The 22,133-nt window shown below is 49.0% G+C and overlaps 1 protein-coding gene across 2 annotated transcripts in view; it reads right to left on the minus strand.

Moving 5' to 3' along the window:
• Positions 1-15,456: 15,456 nt before the first annotated feature.
• PRKCA (protein kinase C alpha) overlaps positions 15,457-22,133 on the minus strand; it is a 414,550-nt gene continuing 407,873 nt past the window's right edge. Inside the window, exons 17-18 of one of the 2 annotated variants that reach the window (XM_053568364.1) lie at positions 21,900-21,947; positions 15,457-16,222 (exon numbers count right to left, since the gene is read on the minus strand). In XM_053568364.1, the coding sequence (XP_053424339.1) occupies positions 16,058-16,222; positions 21,900-21,947 (213 nt within the window). In that variant the 3' untranslated portion in view covers positions 15,457-16,057. The remainder of the gene's footprint in view (positions 16,223-21,899; positions 21,948-22,133) is intronic. The other variant, XM_053568365.1, reaches the window with a different exon arrangement.

Raw genomic sequence — 22,133 nt, forward strand, 5'->3', positions numbered from 1 at the left:
CCTGTGGCTCAAAGGAGTAGGGCGCCTGCCCCATATGCTGGAGGTGGCGGGTTTAAACCCAGCCCCCGCCAAAAAAAAAAAAATGCAAAAAGTGGACAAAAGACGTGAACAGATATTTTTCAGAAGAAGAGATACAAATGGCCAGCAAATATATGAAAAAATGCTCAACATTGCTAACCATCTGGGAAATGCAAATTAAAACCACAAAGAGATACCTATTCCTTTCAGAATGGACATTGTTAAAATGTCAGAAACAATGAGATGCTGGTGTGGATGTGGTGACAAGGGAACACTGATTCACTGTTGATGGTAATGCAAATTAGCGCAACCTCTATGGAAAACAGTACGGAGATTCCTCAAAGAACTAAAAGTCGGCCTGCCCTTCAATCCAGCAGTTCTACTATCAGGTATCTACCCAAAGGAAAAGAAGATATTATATCAAAAAGGCATTCCTATGTTAACACTCACATTCACTCAATTCATGTGTTGATCACAGCACAGTTCACAATTGCAAAGATATGGAATCAACCTACGTGCCCATCAACTGATGAGTAAAGAAAATGTGGTGTGTATCTGCCATGGAGTACTACTCAGAAATAAAAAGAAATGAAATAACGTCTTTTATGGCAACTTGGATAGAACAGGAAGCCATTATCTTAAGTAAAGTATTTGAGAAGCAGAAAAACAAATACCACAGGTTCTCTTTATAAGTGGGAGCTGGACAATGAGTATATTTGGTATGAAGGACTTTGGAGACTTGGAAGTGGGGAGGGTGAGAGGAGGGTGAGGGATCAGTAGGCGGTCCTGCACAGCTACCTAATCTCTATGTGCTAAGGATTGACGGTCTCCCTCCGGGCCTTGCTTTCTTCATAAAGACTCTGCATTAGCCACAGGGCCACCCCCAGATGGATGCCTCTGGATCTCAGAATGGGAGGATCTCAGTTCATCCTGCACAACTGGAAGGCAGGCCAGCACTCTTATCTATATTATTCAAATGAGCAAATGAAAGATCGGAGGGATTAAATGCACTCACACAGGGTCGATGGGTTAAGTTCAAGATTAAACTTGGTCCATTCATCCAACAGCCTGGCCTGGAGGGGTGAGGTGACCCAGTTCCAGTGCTCCCATTGCAGGAGCAGCCCGTTTCTGGACAGTGCTCTGTGTTGCCAGGCTCTGCATGTCACAGCAGAGTCAGGAAACAACCTTGGAAAAGAAGGAACAAATTCCATCCCCTCTCTGGGGTGACTTCTGTGTGGCCCACTTTGCCCACCCCCACAAGCGCCCCAGCCCTGTCCTGTGACTCAGGCTCTGTAGGCCCCGCGATTAGGAAGCCTGCTAAGTACCCAGGTAAGCACGCTTGGGCCTGAAGGATACCACAGAGTGATTTTGCTCCCAAGGAGACATTTTGGGGGGATTATCTCTGACATTTAGTGGGCAGAGGCCAGGGATGCTGTTAAAAATTCTACAGGACAGTCCCCCACAATAATGTCGACAGTGCCAGAGATTGCAAAATCCTAACATAGATAAAATAGCAGATTCACAAGGTTAGAGTTGGGGAAGGACATTTCCTAAAAGGGGAGGGGAGGTACAGGTGGCTGAGAGGCAGAGTTCCAGGTGACCCCACAGCAGCTCTGGACGGCCCTGGTTCATGTCCATGGCCCCAGCAGTGTTGACAGCCCTCTCTTTCACTTGCATACACGTCCTGGTTTGGACGATTAGTTATAGAGTCACCCTGTTGTTAGGTGTGAACAGCAGCCACTCCCTAAGGGAGCAAAAGCTCCTGGATGAGAAGATAGTGGTCTGCTTGTTTCAAATTTTGGCAAATTTTTGATCATAACTCTTGAGAAAGATGATAATTTTGTTTAACACAGAAAATGGCAGTAAGTAATAGAGGTAAGTGTATTATCTAACTAGAAAAATATGCGTACACCAAAACCTTCTACAGCCATTCCATCCCTTGTATATTTTTATGTGACAAAAGTAAACATACTATTCCTATGACCCAGCAATACTATAATTTCACAGACAGACACCGGGCTTTTGGAAGCAAATCATCCACCCAACGCACAAGATGATTACTCTGCATTTTTTCAGTCTAATAAAATTCCCCAGCATCTCCTCTCTGCCCTTTAATCTTTTCTTCACAGTTACTGTATTTTTGTTCTATTTTGTTTTTGCTCTTGGTGCAGCAAGTGAGTTTCAGGCCAATGATCCCTGAGAAACCACAGTTTTCTGCTGTATCTCTGATACTTGGGAAACGCTTGGGAGCTCTTTGATGTGGAGCTGTTCTACCCTGGACCTTCTCCCCCAGACCATCCCCTGCCCAGTTAATCCCCATAGAATTTCTAGAGGCCAGAATAGGTCGTCGGGGTCCTCACTCTGGTCTCGTTGCCTCATGTACTCTTACCTGAACCAGCCATTGGCAAGGAGAATGCAATTCCCGTGAGTGCCTTACACCCGTGAACATCCATCCCCTGGGGGCTCTGGAGGACCCGGGGAGCACATGGTTGCCCCTAAATCAGCACCAAATTGGGATTCCTACCAGCAAAGAAGAACAGAAGAACGTCAACCAGGTAGGCCATGACATTTAGGCTGTTTCTAGTAAGCTTTGAAGTAGAAACTCCCCTTAAAGCATCTGCCTACTCCAGCCCCTTGTTAGAGGAACCTGCCTTTGTTCATCTCTTTGGTGACAGATTGGGCTAATGTGACCATATTCTATGTCAAACAACCTACTCCTCTCAGCCACAGAAGAATGGACCAGAAGTGGGAGCCCAACCCCCAGACAGCCAATCCCTGGGCTTGCCAGAGACCGACAGTGTGGTCAGACCCGAAAGTGTACTAGGCCATACGATTGCCCTTGTTAGGGAAGAGTGCCAAGAAAGACCCATTAGCCAATGGATGCCGACCCTCAAAGGATGCCCAGAGGGTTGGGCCAGGAGAAGGTGCACTTGGTTAAGGTTTTGAGGAAACAAGCAAGCTGGGGAAGAAGAAACTTACTCAGAAGGTTATATCCTGTGTGCATCCATTTATAGAACACTGTTGAAAGACACCATTATAGTGATGGAGAACAGATCTGCGGTTGCCAGGGGCTACAGCAGGCGGTGGGTGTGAGGAGAAAGGGGTGACACAGTGAGTTCCTTTCTGGATGGCAGAGTTTCATGTCTTGATTACAGTGGTGTCTACATAATCTATGCACATGACTTCATAGTAACACACACACACACACACACGAGTGTATGTAAAAACCTGCTGAAATCCAAATAAGGCCTGTAGCGCAGTTAACAATGTTGTACCATGTCAGTTTCTTGGCTTTGATAATGAACCATCATTATGTAAGGTGTTACCACTGGGGATAGGTACGTTAGAACTCTGTATTATTTGGACAAATTCTTCTGAGTCTTAAATTATTCCAAAATAAAAAGTTTTAAAAAGACAAAGAGAAGCTGAGAAGCTTATATGAGTGACAAAAAAAATCCAGCTCCCTAGCTGCCGCGGATCCAGAGATTCATAGAGCTCCTGGTGGGTTCCATCTGTGTTTATTACAGCCCAAACAGCCCACAGAAAATAAACACCTAGTTCCGAAGTCTTTGTGAGCTTTTCTGGTTATTTCCTGAGAAATAAAATTCCACAAAGCAGAATTACTGTGTGTAAGCACATTTTTAAGACTCTTGTTACTTGGTGCCAAATTGCCCTCCAAAAAGATTGTACCAATTTATATTCCCACCCGTGGGGGATGAGAGGGCTGACTTCTCCAACTTTTGCCAGAATTGGGTTTTAATCTTTGAAGAAAGTTTAACTCTTGCCAAGCTGACAGATGAAACACGAGATCCTATTGTTCTTTATCCTCCAGGAGTTTTAAATTCTTTTCTTGAACCAACTCACACCACATCATTGGCTGCTTACCTGGAGATTTGGTTGAGTTCAGTTTCTCTGTCAGTCGCCTTCATGAAATAGTGTTTCAATATTACACCCCCGAATTGATGAAGAAAGGCCATGTGAAATTTGCCACTACATTTATTGTTAAAAAAAAACAAACCCAAAATGCTGTTGGGGACATCGTTTCTCATATTGCTTGGAGTCTCTTCTGTGTAATAAAATCTAACCCGAGAAATTTCTTTTGGAATTCAGTGCTAGCAAAAGGCTTCCTTTCCCAGAGGAGCACATATGCTTCCTCTTTTCCAGTAATGAGAACCCAGAACTGATCATGATTCTTATTTTTTCCCCAGCTGCTAGGAAATGCAAAGCCAAGTTTGAGGATCAATGACATCAGCTTTGTTGACTCTGAAAAATAGATGTGTCTGGATCTGTTTAGTAATAGGCTACCTGAGACTGGATAGTTTATAAATAAAAGAGGTTTATTTAGCTTACAGTTCTGCAGGTTGAGAAGTTCAAGGGTAGGGCTCTGGCTTCTGGTGAGGGCTTTCCTGCTGTGTCATACATGGCAGGGAGGTCTAAAGGAAAGTGGACACATCTGAAGGGGTGAAACCTGAGGGGTCTCCTGGCTTTATAATGACCCACTCTTGAAGGAAATAATCCATTCACTCTCCAACTTGAGAACAGCACCAAGCCATCCCCCTGCCCCATGACCCAGAAACCTCCTATTAGCCTCCACCTCCCAGTACCACCATACTTGGGGAGCAAATTTCCTTTTTTCTTTTTTTAGAGAGAAAGTCTTGCTCTGTCACCCAAGCTAGAGTTTTCAGTGGTGTCATCATAGCTCACTGCAGCCTTGAACTCAACAGATCCTCCTGCCTGAGCCTCCCAATAGCTGGGAGTACAGGTACACATCACCACACTTAGCTAATTAAAAAAAAAATTTTTTTTTGGAGATACAGGGTCCAGCTATGTTGCCCAGGCTGGTCTTGAACTCCTGGCCTCAAGCAATCCTCCTACCTTGGCCTCCCAAAGTGCTAGGATTACAGGTGTGAGCCACCATACCTGGGCTGGGGATCAAATTCCAACCTGAGTTTTGGTAGGGGCAGATGGACCACAGCCAAACCAGGGCAAGCTCATTTTATTGTCTTTGGTCTTGGCCTTCTGTTTTTATTATTCCTTTGAAGTCTTTTACTTGGAAGCCACTTCAAATCCTGTAGAAAGAGGCGAAAGCCCCAAATATCTTGACTATGCGCTCTGGTAGTCAACGCATCCCTAGTGTATGGTAGCAGTTCCCTACTTTTTGGCACCAGGGACTGGTGTCATGAAAGACAAATTTTCCACAAACGGGAGAGGGAAGTATTAGATTCTCATAAGGAGCGTGCAAACCAAATGTCTCTTGTGTGCAGTTTGCAGTTGGGTGTCACTCCTGTGAGAAGGCAGCTAAGGCGGCTGCCGATGTGGCAGGAGGCAGAGCTCAGGCCGTGGTGTGGCTGTAAATACAGAAGCTTTGCTCACTGGTGCCCCCCACTCAATAGAGTGGCCCAGTTCCTAACTCAACCCATGGGGGTGGGGACCACAGGTGTACCACATGAACATTTGTTGAATGAATGAATGAAGACCCTTGACAACAAACCAACTCAGAACAGCAGGACACTGAAGAGAAACACTTGTTTCTAGTTGATCTGCCAGGAAGAAGATGACACCATGGAGAAAGCCGGGTTTCAGAAAGCAAAACAGGAAATGGGGACCCAGAGTCTGACAATGTTCAGTCAGTGCATTTCCGGGAATCCAACTGAGGATATGATGGAAAATGCATTCAGATTTTTAAGAACAAAAATGTTCATCCCTGTGTTGTTTCAAATAATTTAAAAACGAAAAAACGTATAATTCCAAGAGAGGAATTAGTAAGAATGTGTCAATTTATCCCCCAAACTTCGGATGCCCACTCTACCTGCTTGGTAGTCAAGAAAATTAGCAAATGCCATGGGAACTGATGAAATGAATGTGCGAAGAACAGAGTCGTTTCAGTGAACATGAAATGGAATGTTTGGGGCAGAGAATAAAAATGAATTTTTAAAAACAGCTTAGAGAGACAGTTGTGGGCAAGACAACCAGAAAAGACTAAAAAATATTGCTAACATCTAGCTAGACTTTGCACTCAGGCTGCTTTGTGAATATAAACCCAAATGGGAAATTATAAGCCAAGCATTATGAATGCAGCTTGTGGAGGAAAGACAGTCACTGCTCAGAAAGAATACTTGTCCTTTCTGAATGGTCATGTCCTCAGGGGCTTTCAAGTTACCATAAAATGTTTAAAGGATGTGTGTAGCAATATCAGTGATTCTGGCTTTTGATGCCCAGCTTCGAGGCCCAATGGAGCCTGATCAAAAGGCTGTGAGTCGCAGAAAGTTTAACTATCGTGGGATTTTCTTCTTCTTATATGTATCAACTACACTAGTCAGGTGTTATTTTTGTAAATTTTCTGAAAAAGCAAAGGCATTCCCATAGAATTCTCCCCTAACCAAGCCTAACCTTTCTTCCCTGGGGTTGCCTATTGCCAAAGAAATCAGTTAACTTCACTCTGACAAATTCCCCACCCCATAAGTGGTGATTGCTTTTGACTCCTGAGGCAGGGGATGGGGGGCATCAGGGTCTCATAGGATGGGGGGTGGTGAGCTCTGGTGAGCCAGATGCTCCTGCAGCGCTCCCCCATTTCCTCCTGGGCCCTCCAGGCAAGGGCCATCCAGGTGAGGGCAGCTGCAGTGGCACCTGCTGGTTCTGAGAACTGTGGCACTATTATTCTCTTTCCTCCTATGCCCAGGCAGCTCAAAAGAAAAAAAAAAAAGTCAGGAGGAGGGCGAAGGTGGGAGAGAGTCTTCCGGAGACAGTTACAGACGGGCATCTGGTTTCATAGGCATCAGTCAGCCAAGAGAAGGCCATGTCTCCCTTGGTGATGGGATGGCTTTAAAGGAAGTCATCATGGGGGGAGAGAAGGTCCCCAGGGGGACCTGGTACCACATCGCCCACCCGCTGCCACCTCTGGCCCCTTGGTGGGGCAAATCCAGAAAGCGCAGACAGCCACGTGTGCAGCTGGCTGTGCTGCTTGGGAGTTGTGTGTTCAGAAGCCGGTTAATTTCCTTCGGTCTCAGTTTCTCTACCTGTAAGATGCGAACAATGATCTCTGACCCGTGGTGGCACAGGATTAAATGAGAAGGGTGCTCAGATTTCACGTTAGGCACTCGATGGCTGTCGGCAGCCCCTCCGGTCTGTTTCCTGTGCTTGTGGTCTGTGGCCTCCTCCCAGGCTTTCCTACAACAGATGCCAGCCTCCCGCCTCCTCCCTGGGATGGCACCTGGTGCACCCCCAGCTCTGCTCTTCAGTCAGCTCTGTCTGTCTGGTGATGCTCCCTGGACCTCCCTTTCCTCTTCTGTGAAATGGGCATAGTAAATAGGACCTATGGTTGGGGGCTGTCACCATGGACTTTAAAGTGACTAGAAGAATGCCCCGCACACTCCTGGTAATGACTCAGAGTGGGTGTGCACACATGTGTATGTGCGTTGATAATTTGCTTCATACTTTAGGTTTTTGCCATTTTCACCTGTCTGTTGAGTCCTTGAGCCCACCACTAGCTCTTTCATTTTGGTAGAAACATATTCCACTTTCTCCTCTCATGCCTAGAATAGGCCTCTTTGCAATGTATTTATTGAATTAGCTTTGTTAAAAAAAGAATCTTGGGGAGACATCCAGTTCTGCTTTCTTTGAGCCGAAAGCACTTTTCGCCCACTCCCTGCAGGCAATGCCCTGCTCCGTGGGACACATACTCCGGGACAGGGACAAAGCATGCGAATGGATGGCGTTGGCCTTTGCCCACAGGTATTTTAGCTCAACCATAATTTCACCCCAGAGTACACAATAGGCCCAAAGGGCAATAGGCCCAAAGGGCAGAGGGGAAGCTCAAGGCCATTAAGTAGTCACTTGAGGGTAACTGGTGGCAGCTGTTGTCTCTAAATTCTGGTCTGAAGGACAGAGATGGAGAGCTTGTGTTTCTTAGGCATAAGCTCACAAGTTTTCAGAGATGATCTTTAGTGAGTTCTGTGTACGTATACCTTGTCTCCTCAGTTTGTGATGCCTTGAGGGCAAAGGCCATGGGCTAGGAAGGTTTCTGTAACACTTGCTAGGCTCAGAGCAATTGGGATCCATTCACTTATTTGTTCATTCATAAAACATCTTTTGAGCCCTTACTATGTGCCAAGCATGGCTCTGGGTGATGGGAACCAAGCTGGCCCCTCCCACAGAGCTTATGTTATGATGGGAAGGGGCACTTGAACATGTGTGTCACTCTCCTAAGCACTGAGCCACTGGGGAGACCTGCTCAGACAAGGTCCTGTGGGCTGCTGTGCAGAGAGAGCTGTGAGGGATTGAGGGTGACCTCAAGGAGACCAGGAGGAGGATGGGGAGATAGACGGATGTGGAAGGACCTGGAGTGTGTCTGCAGCACCGCTGACGTTTTGGCTGGGACGTCACATTGTTGGGGGTACGGGTCATCCTGTGCATTAGAGGACACTAGCGGCAACCCTGGCCTCTACCTGCTAGATGCTGGTAGAACTTCACCTTCAGACATTGCAGATGCCCCCTGGGTGGTGGGAAAACGGCCCCCAGCTGAAAATCCGATGGCACCTGCTTGTGGACTGCAGTGGGTGGGCAGGGGTGGGCACAGGATGGGAGGCGAGTGGCAGGTACACAACACCCCTGGAAGGACCACTGTCCACTGTCTGCTCAGGTTGTCCCCTTGGCCTCTGAGGGGGCCAGGAGGACCAGCCACATTGGGGTTGGTCGCCACTCAGGGTGAACTCAGGTGGACTCACTGATGCCCTTGTGCCATGGGGTGCTTCTGAGGATGCTGCTTCTGTGCAAGGTGACCCACTCTGCTCCACTCAGCATTGCAGGAAAAGGCAAATGTCATACCCCAGCATGGTGGCAGAGACCGAGGGCGTGATAAACACCATGGTAAGCCACTTTCCTTACGGTCATCCTACTAGGCGATGTGAGGAAATGGCCACATACCAACGTAAGTCAGCCAGCCCAGGCAAAGTTCAGGGCCAGCCCAGTCTGGGCAGCTGCGGCACTGGGGGTGGGGTGGGGTGGGTGATGGACGGGAAGGGGAGAGGCAGCAGCGGCAGGAGCCCTGAGCACCCCCCAGAAAGCAGGTGAGGAAGCCACAAAGACAAACTTGCCAGAGGCTGACCCTTGGCTTTTAGCAATTGGGAGGTGGTTTTGTTGTTGTTGTTTTAATTATTTTGGAACTAATTCCCATAGCTTTGAGTTTTTAAGCACTGGGTATTTTTGAATGTTCTGCATTTGAAAATTTCCCATACTTTTCAACCATGAATAAATGCAGAGTGAGGATTCTGACATGAAAAAGTGGGGACAGCCCTGAAGCTGAATCCACCATGTGGCCAACAAGATGTGTGAAAAAATATCTATTTTGGGAGAAACATTCTCAAGGTTTGGGCAGAATTCTGTCTGGAATCTTTCATTCCAGTGGAAGGGGATCATCTATCCTTGGGCGATGTCCTCATACGTTGCTGTGTGTTTTTGTGGTTTGGAGGCACAGGAATGTAAGCTCCTGGCAGGCAGGAGCCACGCCGGCCTTCCTTCCCACGGGGTCCCCAGTGCAGCTCCTGGCCCCAAGCGAGGAGGTGCCCACAAATGGTTGATGACTAAATGAACAGATGAATGACCTGCTACTCCTTTACCCCAGTGGCTGTTTGGGCTTTGATTCAAAGCATGAAGGATTTTGAGAGAGGAAAAAAAAAATGTGATATAAAGTGAAGAGCCATGTGTGAAAAACAGGTGAAAAAGTGAAAGTGTTCCGCAGAGTGTGTCCAGAGACACAGACTCTTGAGAGAAAGTAATTTGCAATACTGCAAATGAAACCACACAGGCAAAAGAATGATCATCATCTTTATTCATACACGCTGGCTTCCAAACTACAATTAATGTATCTAACAAAGCATATCATGCAAACGAAGATTAGCGGTTACACAAATTGAGGAGAGCAAAGCTGTGATGTCTAATCCATCTCGTCTGCTGTCTAACCCAGTGTTACCTGACAGCTGACAGCTGAATGGCCTCTACATCTTGTCAGTGGAGAGAAGGAAAAACCTCAGTCTCCATCTCTTCCTTCGCCCAAACTTGGGGTCTTAGGTGATGTTTTCCAATTAATGATTTAAACATGGTATGTCCTTCACACGAAAAAAAAAATCATAGAGCGACAGCAATGATTTCAAATGTTTGTGCTTGTAAAAGATATTCTGAAGGATCCAAAGGGAAGGGATATGAGGTTAATTTTTAGAAACCCCTTAGACTCAAAGTAGTAACTGTCCTTGTGAATGATTTTGAGTATTCTACTAAACCAACCTTTCAAGAAAAGGTCACAGTCTTCCAGGAAGAATGAATATCAACCAAAATCTATAATCACAGGAATAGATACTCCTAAAGTTAAGCAGAGATGAAGACACAGTTGTTTAATCAGAAAATATAAAGCCACCTTTTGTCTTATTTTAGAAAAAAAGGTTCTTGTAAAGTGGACTTGATACCTATTTTCTGAGAAGTAGGGTTCTGTCTACACACTTTTGCTGCATTATTGAAGCATTTCTGAAGTGCCCAGCTGGCCAAATCCTTACAGGGGCGTCTCTGAGTCTTCACATCTCTAATGTGAGAGACCCGGGGATGGAGCTGAGGAGCCATCCCCTTCCTCCTGCCAAAGGGTGGTCACAGAGCCTCACAGAAGGAAGAAAGGAGTCACAGAGACCCCTGGGAATGCTATCTTGGGGCTGCATCTGGGGGACAATAAAGCCATCTTTCCTATGGTTTGAATGTTTCCAGATGGTAAGCAGTTGTCCCAGCGTTTACTAAAAATGCACAGAGCACCAGTCTGCCAACAAGTTCCACCCGAACTTGTGGTCATTCCAGCATGGACCCCGTGCCCCGCCAGCGCTAGGAAGGCCTGCAGGGGGGGTGCAGGTCAGGGTATCCTGGCTGACCAGGCTGAGTTCTCTCATGGCTCCACAGGGTTGACATCTTATGAAATTGTCAGTAGCTTCATTTTAAAAACTCATTGTTTAAAGAATTGCATTATTAAAGTTCTCTGTAAAAAAGTAGAAATAGCCCAGTATATTTAGTTGTTCTGTTGGAATTAACAAGTTCATTTCTTCCTTAAGATTAAGAAAAAGTCTTTGGAATTTGTGGGCTTGCAGGATATCACTGTAAGGCTGTTTGATGGCTCAGTGCGACCCACACAGTTATTAACTGACCCCTGATCATGTGAGTGAGAGGCACAGGGATCGTCACCCTTCATGCTTTTAAGTCTGCCACAGAATTCCTGACATCATGGGATTAACAAAACTGTGGCTGACACTCTTTCTAGATGACTGCCTTTATCCATGTATGACTCGGGTCACCTTTCCTAATTTTCTGGACCTCCTAACAGCAGAAATAACATAGCATTCCTGAGATCGGCTGTATCAGCTCAAATGGGAGATCACAGCATTGACTGTCCAGTATATTTCACAAAACTGTAGCCCAAGAAATGATTTTTAAAATATTTTCCAACACTCCTTGTCCAACTGGTGTGTAGCCGCTAATAACCCAGTGTCTCTTTCCTTCCTGACAACTGTCCTGCCTGCTGTCTTCCCTGTAACTCTTATGGCCACATCCTTTTGGTCCCTGGCTCAGTGCCCTTTGGTGATGACTGGTGGTTATGCTCGGCGGGGAGCAGGTGCTCCTGCCCTTGCTGATCACAAAGAAACAGGAAACCAGGAAACGGTGTGATATGTACATAAAAGAGGTAGGTGACTTCAGAAGACCAAAGTGAGAAAATGACTGTCAGATGGTGTTGCCTTTCCCAGGCTTGTAAAAACATAAGACTCTCACTTCCCTTTCATCAGTAATGTGAAAACAAACCCCAGCAAAAAACAAAAACAAAAACACTGATTTCTTCTGCTAAATGGAGCCAGGTAGGGACTGCAGTCTATTAGAGGTTCCTGTGACTTCTCCATCCTTCCCCAGCTGCCATAATTCTCAGCAGGAGCCACAGAGGAAAACGGGGCGGGAACTCACCGGCCTCTAGGTCTGGCTCTGCCCAGAGAATGTGAGCTATTTCAAGGGAGGGAGGGAGACAGGGAAGGGGAAGGGGCTTCTCCCAGCAGGTGTGGATACTGTTGGCATTTGGGGGGGTGTTTTCTGAGAAGGAACAGACTGTGTCCCTAGCAAAACACACTCCTGAGGACCAGCAGACTGTCACTTCCATCTGCGCCAACAACCTCTGACAGAAAGACAGGGGAAATGGCAGCAGCTCCGGTCCCTCCTCCCACCAAGCATCCTCTGGGTGCACTCCCACCTGTCCTTCTCTAAGTCCTTCCTAGCCCACTGCCCTGGCCTCTCCCTTCTCAGCACACCAGTGGGTGGCTCTCTCAGGGCCCGCACCCTTGTCCCCGCAAGGCATGTGCTCTGCTAGGGACTTGAGTGCCGGGAGAAAGTGGACCTTTGCTGGGCTGTATTTAATCTTGGTCTTCCATAATCTTTTGATCAAGCCATCTTCAGGCCAAGTTTCCAAAGAGCTCTCAACATCCCAATTTCCTATCAAGACTCCCAATAAGAAAGCCTGACACATCTCCTAAGGAAGGGCAGGTGGCGGCTGTGCGTTAACCATACCAGGCTGTGGGGCAGAAAGAGGGGTCCAAGCTCAGGAGTGACCAGGATGGCTCCTGTGCCTTCCTGTCCACTTTTGGTATTAGTTCCCACCCAACGTAGGCCTCCTATTAACCTGTGGACCATGCCTGGCCCCACACTCCAGCGCCTTCCTTTCAAAGCCAGCATCTGATGACTTTGGACAAGATGCCAAGAGACCGGCCACCAGCCCACTGGTCTGTAGCCTGGGACGGAAGTTCTGCCACAGAGCAGCCACCGAGGAGACTTAGATTGTGCTAGATTCTGCTGGGTGGCCTGGCCCTTGCCAGGCCTCGGCAGCCCAGGCAGTGCTCAGGGGTCAGGGGTCAGGGCTTCCAAAATGGCCCCAGGGACTTGCCCCATCACAGAGTCCTCTTTTGCCAGCCCCTCCACAGCCCCCAAACAGTGGCCCCCAAGCAGTGGCCCTTCTCCCGCTGTCTTGGTTCACACAGCGCCCACGAGGGAGCTGCACCAGAGAACCATTTATGCCGATGCTGTGGGGAGCAGGTGTGCGGGTGACCCACATTAGTCCTCTGGCAGTCACCGTCTTGGGCTGCTCAGATCTTTAAAGTATCGGCCTCTGCGTAAGTCCCTCACCCAGCACTGTCTCACCCGGGCTGCACGCTGACTTCTACTGTTTTCCCGGGTTCGTTCCCACATTTGCTGTCCCTCAGACAGCATGCTGGGTCCTGCGGCCAGGGCACTATCTCTGAGAACTTTGCCACATACCCTATGAGAATACAAACCGGCCAGGGCAGCACCATTCCCGAGAGGAACAGGGATCTGGAAGTATGTGCCGGCTGAGCCTGAGCCTGCTGCTTGCTGGGAACTGGCAGGTGGCGGGGGCACTGGGACTCAGGACCCCTGACCCCATGTGGCCCCCTTGTGGGGGTCATCTCCTGGGGCGGGCGGGGGTCAGTCCTGCTGCTGCTCCAGGCTGGGGCAGGGGGACTGACCCTTTTGTCTTCTAAGCTTTTTTACAAGCCGCTTTCCCACTGGGCCAAACAGGGCGCACCTGGTCAGGATGTGCCCCCCAGAATGTGCGCTGACCAGCAGGACCGCAGGGACAGAGCCGGGCCCCTTTGAATTCAGATGTCTAAGGTCCCTAAAAGATGGCAGAAGAAACTGCTCTTTTCTGCTCAGGACTACAGCCTGCTCCCTCGCTTCCTCCACGCGGGTCTCCAGCACAGCCCAGGCCTCTCACCTCCAAGACCCTTTGGTGGTTGTGTTGCCTGAACTTCAGGCAAAGAGCCAGAGGGAGCAGCTCTGGGGAGGAAACAGAGCAGCTTACTGCAAGGACTGGTAACTACTTGAATTTTGACTTTTTCTTTTTGTTTTAGAAGCCTGGCCCCTCTGAGGACCTTGCATTGAGGGGCGTCTTGCCAAAGAAGTGCTCCTTAGGAAACTGGGAAGGCCAATTCCAGCAACGCCTGGAAGGAACTCTACAGCCCCTGGAAAGCATCTGCTGGTACCTGCAGGGTGTGGCTGTGTTCAGGGCTGGACGCGAGGTTGGTCTCCTGGAGTCTGTGTGTGCTGGAGCAAACGCGGGGCGTTCTGGGGGCAGCAGGACAGACGGCACGCGTCTGGTGTGACCAGGAACACGTGGCCAGCAGGGAGTCTCCTGTCCCTCCCACCCCAGACTCACCAGCAGCCACACGGCTGAAGGGAAGAGCGCAGCAAACAAACACAAAGTTCAGCACGATGCTGTGACGATGCCACACTTGCACCAACAGACTGGGCATACTGGAGGTGACATGTCCCATTGTCCCCAAGAGTGGCAGAGGACCCCAAATGGAAGATGACATTGAGAAGCGAAGAGTCTCATCCCGAAAATAACCCCACAAAACTTGTGTGCAGCTACAATCCAATATATATATAAATATATACACATACATATATAGTAAAAGCCTAATTGACCATGTAAAGTAGCCATTCATTTTTGAAATGAGGTTCATGTTAACCAATTAATATACCTGGTACAGTGCCCAGGAACGGGGGGGAGGGGGGGGGAAGCACAGCAGTAAAGAGTCCAGCTAAAACTAAAGCGTAAAAGCAGATTAGAAAGAAGGACTTCCACAAATATAGCACAATTGTGTCTTAAAAAATTATTGTAATACTCTCTTTACACTTGAAACGATTATATCAATAATATAGATTCACTTGTTATTAAGGTTTATTATAAACATGCAAAATTCATTGCATGATGCATCTGCAAAACATTAAAATCTTTCTAGTGATAAAACGTCCTAGAGCTGCTCTGCGTCTAGGTGTCCTGATTCTATAGGTCCAGGGGTGTCACTCAACATGAACTGGGGGTGGGAACCCCAACCTCACTCATTTTCCATCCCTAAGTGGACGTGAAGGGCTAGAGAAGGGAAGGAAGCCAATCAGTAGGACCGACGCTCAGTCAACACACTGCTTATGTTTCTGTACAAGACACCGCGGCCTATTAATAAATAAGTACAAAAGGGGACGTGGCAAACACTTCAGACTCTCAGGGGAGGGTAGCAACACGGGGAGCAAAATGTTGGTGGGAGGGTGGAGGTTGGCTAACGACACTTGTGAATAGTGGCATGATTTACTGATGGCACCCTGGATCGAAGAATAATCTCCCAGAGATTAAAAGGAACATACGTACACAATGGTTTATCCTGATCTGAAATGGTTTCCACATGCTCACTTAGCAGAGTCCTTAGACGATTTGGCCTCTTAAAAAGAATGCAAGTACCAACCAAGCCGGGTACCAGGTGACAGATTCACCCAACACTCATCTGTTGGGTGACAGATTCACCCAACACTCATTCCTTTTTTTTTTTTTTAAACTGGTAACCACTGGACTGTGGTTGGGTGACGATGTGTCAGTATTTGGGAACAGTGATTAGGTCCATGCTGGCCTCTCAGATTCTAGGGCCTGTTTCTGTCAAGGGACAGGACAGAAGCGGAGGGTGTCGTGAAGCCTCCCCTACCTACCTCCACGCCCTGCTGGCTCACTCTCTGGGTGCCCCGTGCTTTCATTCCAAGATGTCTTGGGTGGAGATGTTTGCAGCCCCCTGGGGCTGGGGTAGGTTCACTTTAACATCTCTGGCTGGGGAATCCCGATGGTGAAAATCCACAGACGGAGGGTATGGAAAATATATCAAATTGTACCAAAAAAAGGGGCAACAGTCTGCTTTCTAGGGAGGGTTATAACCTACAGCCAGATGTGACTTCTACATAATTAAACTGGACACTGTACATGACGTCATCTTCCACTAAGAGACTGTTCTTGGTTGTGAGAAAGAGACCCTGAAAGGTCGATCACCTTGGGACTAATAACCCTATAATTTTCAGGCCTCCGAGCACAACAGGACACAAGGCCATGGCCTTGAAAATTTTAGGCTTAAGGATCATTTCCCACTCCTGGGGGCTGGGGGCTTGAGGGGGGAGTGCGTTTTCTTTCACCAGTGAAGTTTCATACTGCGCTCTGAAGGATGGGGTGCACAAACTGGGGGTTGATGTACGAGAAGCCTTCAAAGTCAGACTGGTCTATGTTAGCGATGACCAGCTGATCGGGCGGCGTTAAGACGGGTTGTCCTCGCGTGAAGAACTTGTCAAAGTTTTCTGCTCCTTTACCACACTATGGAAGAAAAAAAGACAAGGAAGGGTCAGCAGGTTATCACAAGAACATGGAGCAGCACTCTGCGGACCCTCGTCAGGCAGGAGCGTGGTCAGTCAGGGCTAGTTAGGCCGGAAGAATCTCGGAGGACTTGCAGGCTACCGGACTCAGAAGCCAGGCACAGCCAACAAAAACCGGGCAAGTTACTCATTGTAAATCTTCAAATAGACCCAGCAGGGCGGCGATAAGTTAGCAGCAAGGAGATAGCCTCTTTCATTTCACTTCGCCTGGAGGAGCAAGCGCAGCCATGGGCACAGATGCTGGCTGGGCCAATCCCCAGCTCCGCCTTGAATGGGTGACACTGATGTCAGTTGGGACTGTGGGCAGTTACCTCTGTACCAAGAAGGTGAAGTTATTGCCCACATCTGGTTCTTTGCAACAACATGTGTAGTCAAGTAAAAGTTGGGTTATCTTTGCCTTCCAACTGGTGAGCACTAAACAATCCCAGCACCTAAATTAAGCTTCAAGCCACTTGGGGGAGATGTGGCGGCAAGGTCGGGAGACTCCTGCCTGGGCCCTCTGGGATTCTGGGACACCTAGACAGAGCTGGCGGATGGGCACACAGAGCTCACTTCCAGGGTGGTCTCAGGCTGGAGGAGGTCTGCACTGGTCCCCTGGGGAGGCTGTGTTGGCCACCCCTCTTCTCCAGGGCCCACTGTGCATGCGGGGGCTCTAGGCAGAGGGGGGGTCTCTAGGAACCACAACTGGGAGAGTAGCACTGCTTAGAGCCATGCCCTCCTCCCTTTTCCAGCCACTCAGGAAGCTTCACATCAACGTCCTGGGGGTCCCGGGGTGACTCTGAAATGGGGAGAGCTGGATGTTTCATGGGGGATGTGAAGAATCCTTGCTGGTGGTACCACAGGGCAACATGAATTAATTTTGAGTAAGCAAAAGTCATAACCTAACCAGGAATTCTTGGGCCTTTGACAGAGAATAGCTCTTGGTAAACTGTGAAGTGGGGTCCATCCAGTTTCATCTGTAAAGCGGGGAGAACTGCCCCCCCGCCCCAGCTGTTATAGACGTGAGAGGCATGGAGCTTCTTGTTGACCCAGCCCGTGGTGGGGGCTCGGTTTAGTTTATGAGGCCAGTTTAGTCTCGTGGGCTATGCTTCCTCACCCCCATTTCTCATCTTTTCTCCATCTTCTAGAAGGTTTGCCCAAGAATCTAGTTTTACTATGCTTTTCCTACCTTTTTTTCATCAAATAACACCTATTCCTATGAACCCCCTGAGAAGGAAAGGATGTCATAAGCTCAAAGAAAGGTCTTTGTGACAGATTTCCTTCCTGGGCTTATTTTTCACTTTAAAAAACCTCCTACTCTTCACCCAAGGAGACTTCTCTCCTCAGTGCCTGGTGGGTACGTGAGTGGGGATGGGTCTGTAGAAGGTGGGGTGGGGGGACAAGAGGCCCTTCAAGTCACCTGCAGAGCCACCCAGACACAAGCCCTCCCCTGCTCTAGCCCTGCCACCCATGCAAGAAACAGCAGTGCGTCTGCTCCAGGCCCCGTGAGTCCACACTCTCAGCAAAGGCCAGCAGAGGCAGAGTCTGCCATTCACATCACCCCACGGGCACAGGCCATTCCCAGATGTTGACAAAGCCTCTTCACAAAATAAGTAAGGGCGGCTGTGCTTCCCAGGGGTTAATCAAGAGTGAGCGCTTGATTTGCTCTCTAAACACACACAAGCAGAACCCAACTCGCACTGCGGCGCCCCATGCAGGAACGCTGTCATGACAGCGACAGCTGCACAAGGACCCGTCCTTTGCATATACCAGTGGTTCTCACCCAGGGATGGTTTTGTCTCCTAGGGAGCCCTTTCTTAATTGTCACAACTTGGCGCAGGACAAGGTGGCCATCCTACAATGCACAGAACAGCCCACCACATACATACAACACAGGATCACTGGCTCAGAATGTCAATCCTGCTGCTCTTGAGAAACCTGGACATACTGGGCCTGCAGCGTGAGGCCAAACAGGTCCTGTGGTCCAGGAGAGGGCAAATGTGGGGGCCCAACCAGGGGATGAGCAGGAGCAGCTGTTCAGGGCAGAGAACGGAGATGGTGCAGAAGCCCCGGTGAAAGCCTCAGGAGCGTGTCAGGAGCAGGTGGAGCCCACCTACGGGAAAGCTCGCCTTTGGGAAACTGACTAATTAACCCAGAACCTTTGCCTGGAAACGCAAGTGAATCTACTGTCCAGGTTGGGGGTGCATGCTCCCTCAACAAGAGATTAGTGCTCCTCTTTATACTTGTACAAAGATGAAAAATAAGAAATTTCTGGTGAAAAAATACAATATAAAGATAGCAGTCCCTAAAGCAGTGATTATCACCCAGTGTGCTTCAGTAAGGATCTTAGGTGTGTCACGAAGACTTTAAAAATGATTAAATTATTTTAGAATGAAATTCAAATCACAGTAAGCATATATTTTTTTACTCTTTTTTTTTTTAAATCAACATAATTTGTGCCATGGAAGTTTAACTACAGGTTCAAGTGGTTGAAAACCTAGAGGGAAGAGCAAAGGAAGCCCAGGGTAAGATGCTCCCTCTGGCCTGGCTGGACATCTATCTGTCCAGCTCTGGGTTTGCTGATGTGCTCCACGAGAAGAGCACACAGGTCTGACCCCTTCCTTTGAGTACTGTCTTTATGGTATTCACAAATCACCTTCCAACAGAAGTTTCCAAAAGCCATGGCTTTACTGCCAAAGAAAAATAGAAAGCTAACTGACAGAAAAGTTCCCGAGATTGAACAAGGGGATGGAGACACACATGCTGGGGAGGGAGGCTCAGGGGGCATCGGATTCTACAGCTGGTCCAGGGAAGGGTCGCTCCTAAGAGCTTCCACTATGAAGCCAAGTATTGTGATAAAGGGGATGAAAACATCTCACTGGGGAAGCCTCATGCTACAACTGTGCTGACTGCTGCAGGGTGAAGGGGCAGGCGGCAGGCCGGATCGAGCCAAGGGCTGAGCTTGAACCGAGTGGGAGTGACATGCACCTGTGGCCTCCACGCTGATCACCGCTGGACATACTCTATTCTAAATCTCTTTGGAATTTTTCTGCCTGCCTACTCTAAATCTCTTTGGAATTTTTTCCCCTGATTTCAAAGAGAGAGAAATCACACCACAGCAAATGGAAGCTTTTCTTAAACTGATTCTTGTAGGTGGAGAGGCCACAGGCAGGGCCTGGAGGCGGGGCCTGGACACGGGCAGGGAGTGAGTCCAGCCCCACCAGCAGGGGCACCACAGGGGTCCTGGGCTCACCTGAGCAAGCAGTGGGGAAGAGGGAGAAGAAAGGGCCAGGGGAGGCCAAGACTCAGGAGGACCTGCCATTCCAAGGGAGGTCAAACCAGCAAGACATCTCCTTCTCCCTACAAAGCGGCAGGCGGCTCGGCACGGAGAGGCATCGCTCGCTTACTTTTCCACTACAGAGGGCTTCCCGGTGCTTTAAAAAGAGCCCTCCATAGCTCTTAGCAAAATGAGGTTCAGAGACAGAAAGTCTGCATTAAGTCAAATGGGAGAGGATCTTCAACTACTTGTCTTTCAAGATGTTTATGTGGAAAGCTGAGACCTCCTCAAAATCAGAATTCTCTGGATGCTTGGGGAAAAGACAGATGATAGATTCAAGAAGTTACTGTGGCCGGGTGCAGTGGCTCACCCTGTAATCCCAGCACCCTGGGAGGCCAACGGGGATACACTGCTTGAGTTCAGGAGTTGAGATCAGCTTGAGCAGAAGCAAGACCCTGTCTCTACTGAAAATAGGAGAAAACTGACCAGGTATTGTTGTGGTGAGCACCTGTAGTCCTGGCTACACGGGAGGCTGAGGCAAGAGGATCACCTGAGCCCAAGAGTTTGAGGTTGCTGGGAGCTATGATGGCATGGTGCTTTATCCAGGGTGACAGAGTGAAACTCTGTCTTAAAAGAAAAAGAAGTTATTGTATCCCTCATGTGGAGGAGATTCTTCCTTCTACCTGAAGCCCAGCCCTACTCATAACCAGGCCTTGGTGTGCAGCGAGCCTGGGCACCATCTCAGGCCTGAGCCAGGGACAAGAGGCTGCATAGGGGTGAAGGTCAGGGGACATCTGTGAACACACGGATGAGCAGGTGACTGGTGAAAAGTGAAGCCGGCCTGACTGTAGGCAGCCTCCCCACGTTCCTTAAGGAGGACACAGGGAGGCTGCCACCACAGCCATTTGAAAGGTACTGGGCAGAGAGGCAGGTTGGGGCTCAGAGCTCTGGGCCACCCAGCAGAACACAGTATCTAAAAGCAACATTAACACTTTGCGAGCAAAACCCCAGGCTGGGTGTGGCCCCCTTCACTTCCAAAGGCCACCCACACCTTTTGTCACCTGAGGTTTTGCCTTCTGGGTCAGAACGTGCCACACACTGGTGTGGGACAGAGAGGGCAGGGCAGAGGGTGGCAGGAGGCAGCCAAGACCTGACTGGGTGGCCTGTGCCCCAGGCGTCTTCTCTGCCCAAGACCAGATGATGCCTTCTGTTCACTGGGCAGTGTGGACAACTGCAGAAGAGCAGGGCACAGTGGTATGAAGGACCAGAGATCAAAAGCCCAAGGTAACGCTTTGGGCGGCCTGGAACTCTCTGTGAGGGCACGACAGGAATGTGACCATCTACCTCCCACGGCTGCATCAGGAGGAAGGAAGCTAGAGGGTGAGAGTGTCCCTTCCTAGACGAGGTGGTCCCACACAGACGTGCAGTAACACCCACGTAGCAGGTGCTGGCAGGTAAGAGGCACGTGGTCGATATTTGAAGGTGAATGAACTATTAATAATCAACCTCCCCTTTCTCATCTCTGGATTCAAGAATTGACTCCTTTGTCATTTTTGACATCATAATCCATGTGGCCAAATTATCAATTAATAAAATGAACCCAGGAGAAATAGGGCATGATAAAGATGTTACAGAGCACAGAAAAATGTGGGTTTTGGGGGGTGGGGATCTGGGATTGTGATGCGTCCCCATCAAGCCCTGCATGGCAAACAGCCCCCTCTCAGCGCTTCCTCCCAGACAGGGTGTGGGAGACTGTGTGCCCTGCGGCTCTTACCTGATACTTGTGTTGGTCTCCACCCTGCACCCTGGGGTCCCATCATGTAGAATGCAACCCCTGGGCCAGGAGTTATGAGGGTGGGAATGTGAGCAGTAGCTCGAAAACACTGCTGTTAGAGAGTTAGAAAGCAAAACCTAACAAAACCCAGAAGAGGAGAAAGAATGCAGAGCAAAGACTGCGGAGGCAGGAGGCAGTTCAAGGCAGGGGGCTCTCACAACCGCCGATGCAGCAGGTCTGTTAGGGGGTCCCAGCCCTGGGGTTGGGAGTGCATCAGTGAGCACGCTGCTGAGTGGTGCTCAGCTCCCCGACCCCGTGGCTGTGCGCTGTCTTCATTTAAGTTAAATGGCCGGCAGCAGAAACGGGCTGGTGCATTTCACTTGGGCTTCCTGGGAGGTGGTGCCACACTACAGAACCCTCCGTGGAGTTCTTGAGAGGCTTGGCCTCTCATCTGCCCTTTTCTGAAGACCAGCATGCCCACGGATGGTCGACCGTGCACAACCAACACAAGCAGGGGCACGCCGGTAAGGGTTAACAGTGAGGTTAGTTTGCTCATTTAGTCACTCGAGGTTCTGGAAATGTGCTCACCGAGGACCTGGACGCCCAGTGAAGCCAGTGCGTTTTGGTACAGATAGTCTGGAGAATAAGAACGGACAGAGGAGAGGATTTGGAGAACAGACAGTTCCTGGCCTTGGCACTCAAGAACTGGGAATGGCCACGTAAAGAATACCTTAAACACACATGAGCTGACTTGGGGGGGGGGAATCTCTGGAATAAACCATGTTCTGAAAGTCACAAGATGCAAAAACACAGCTCAATCAA

This window comes from Nycticebus coucang, chromosome 18, assembly GCF_027406575.1.
Source record: "Nycticebus coucang isolate mNycCou1 chromosome 18, mNycCou1.pri, whole genome shotgun sequence".
Lineage (NCBI taxonomy): Eukaryota > Metazoa > Chordata > Mammalia > Primates > Lorisidae > Nycticebus > Nycticebus coucang.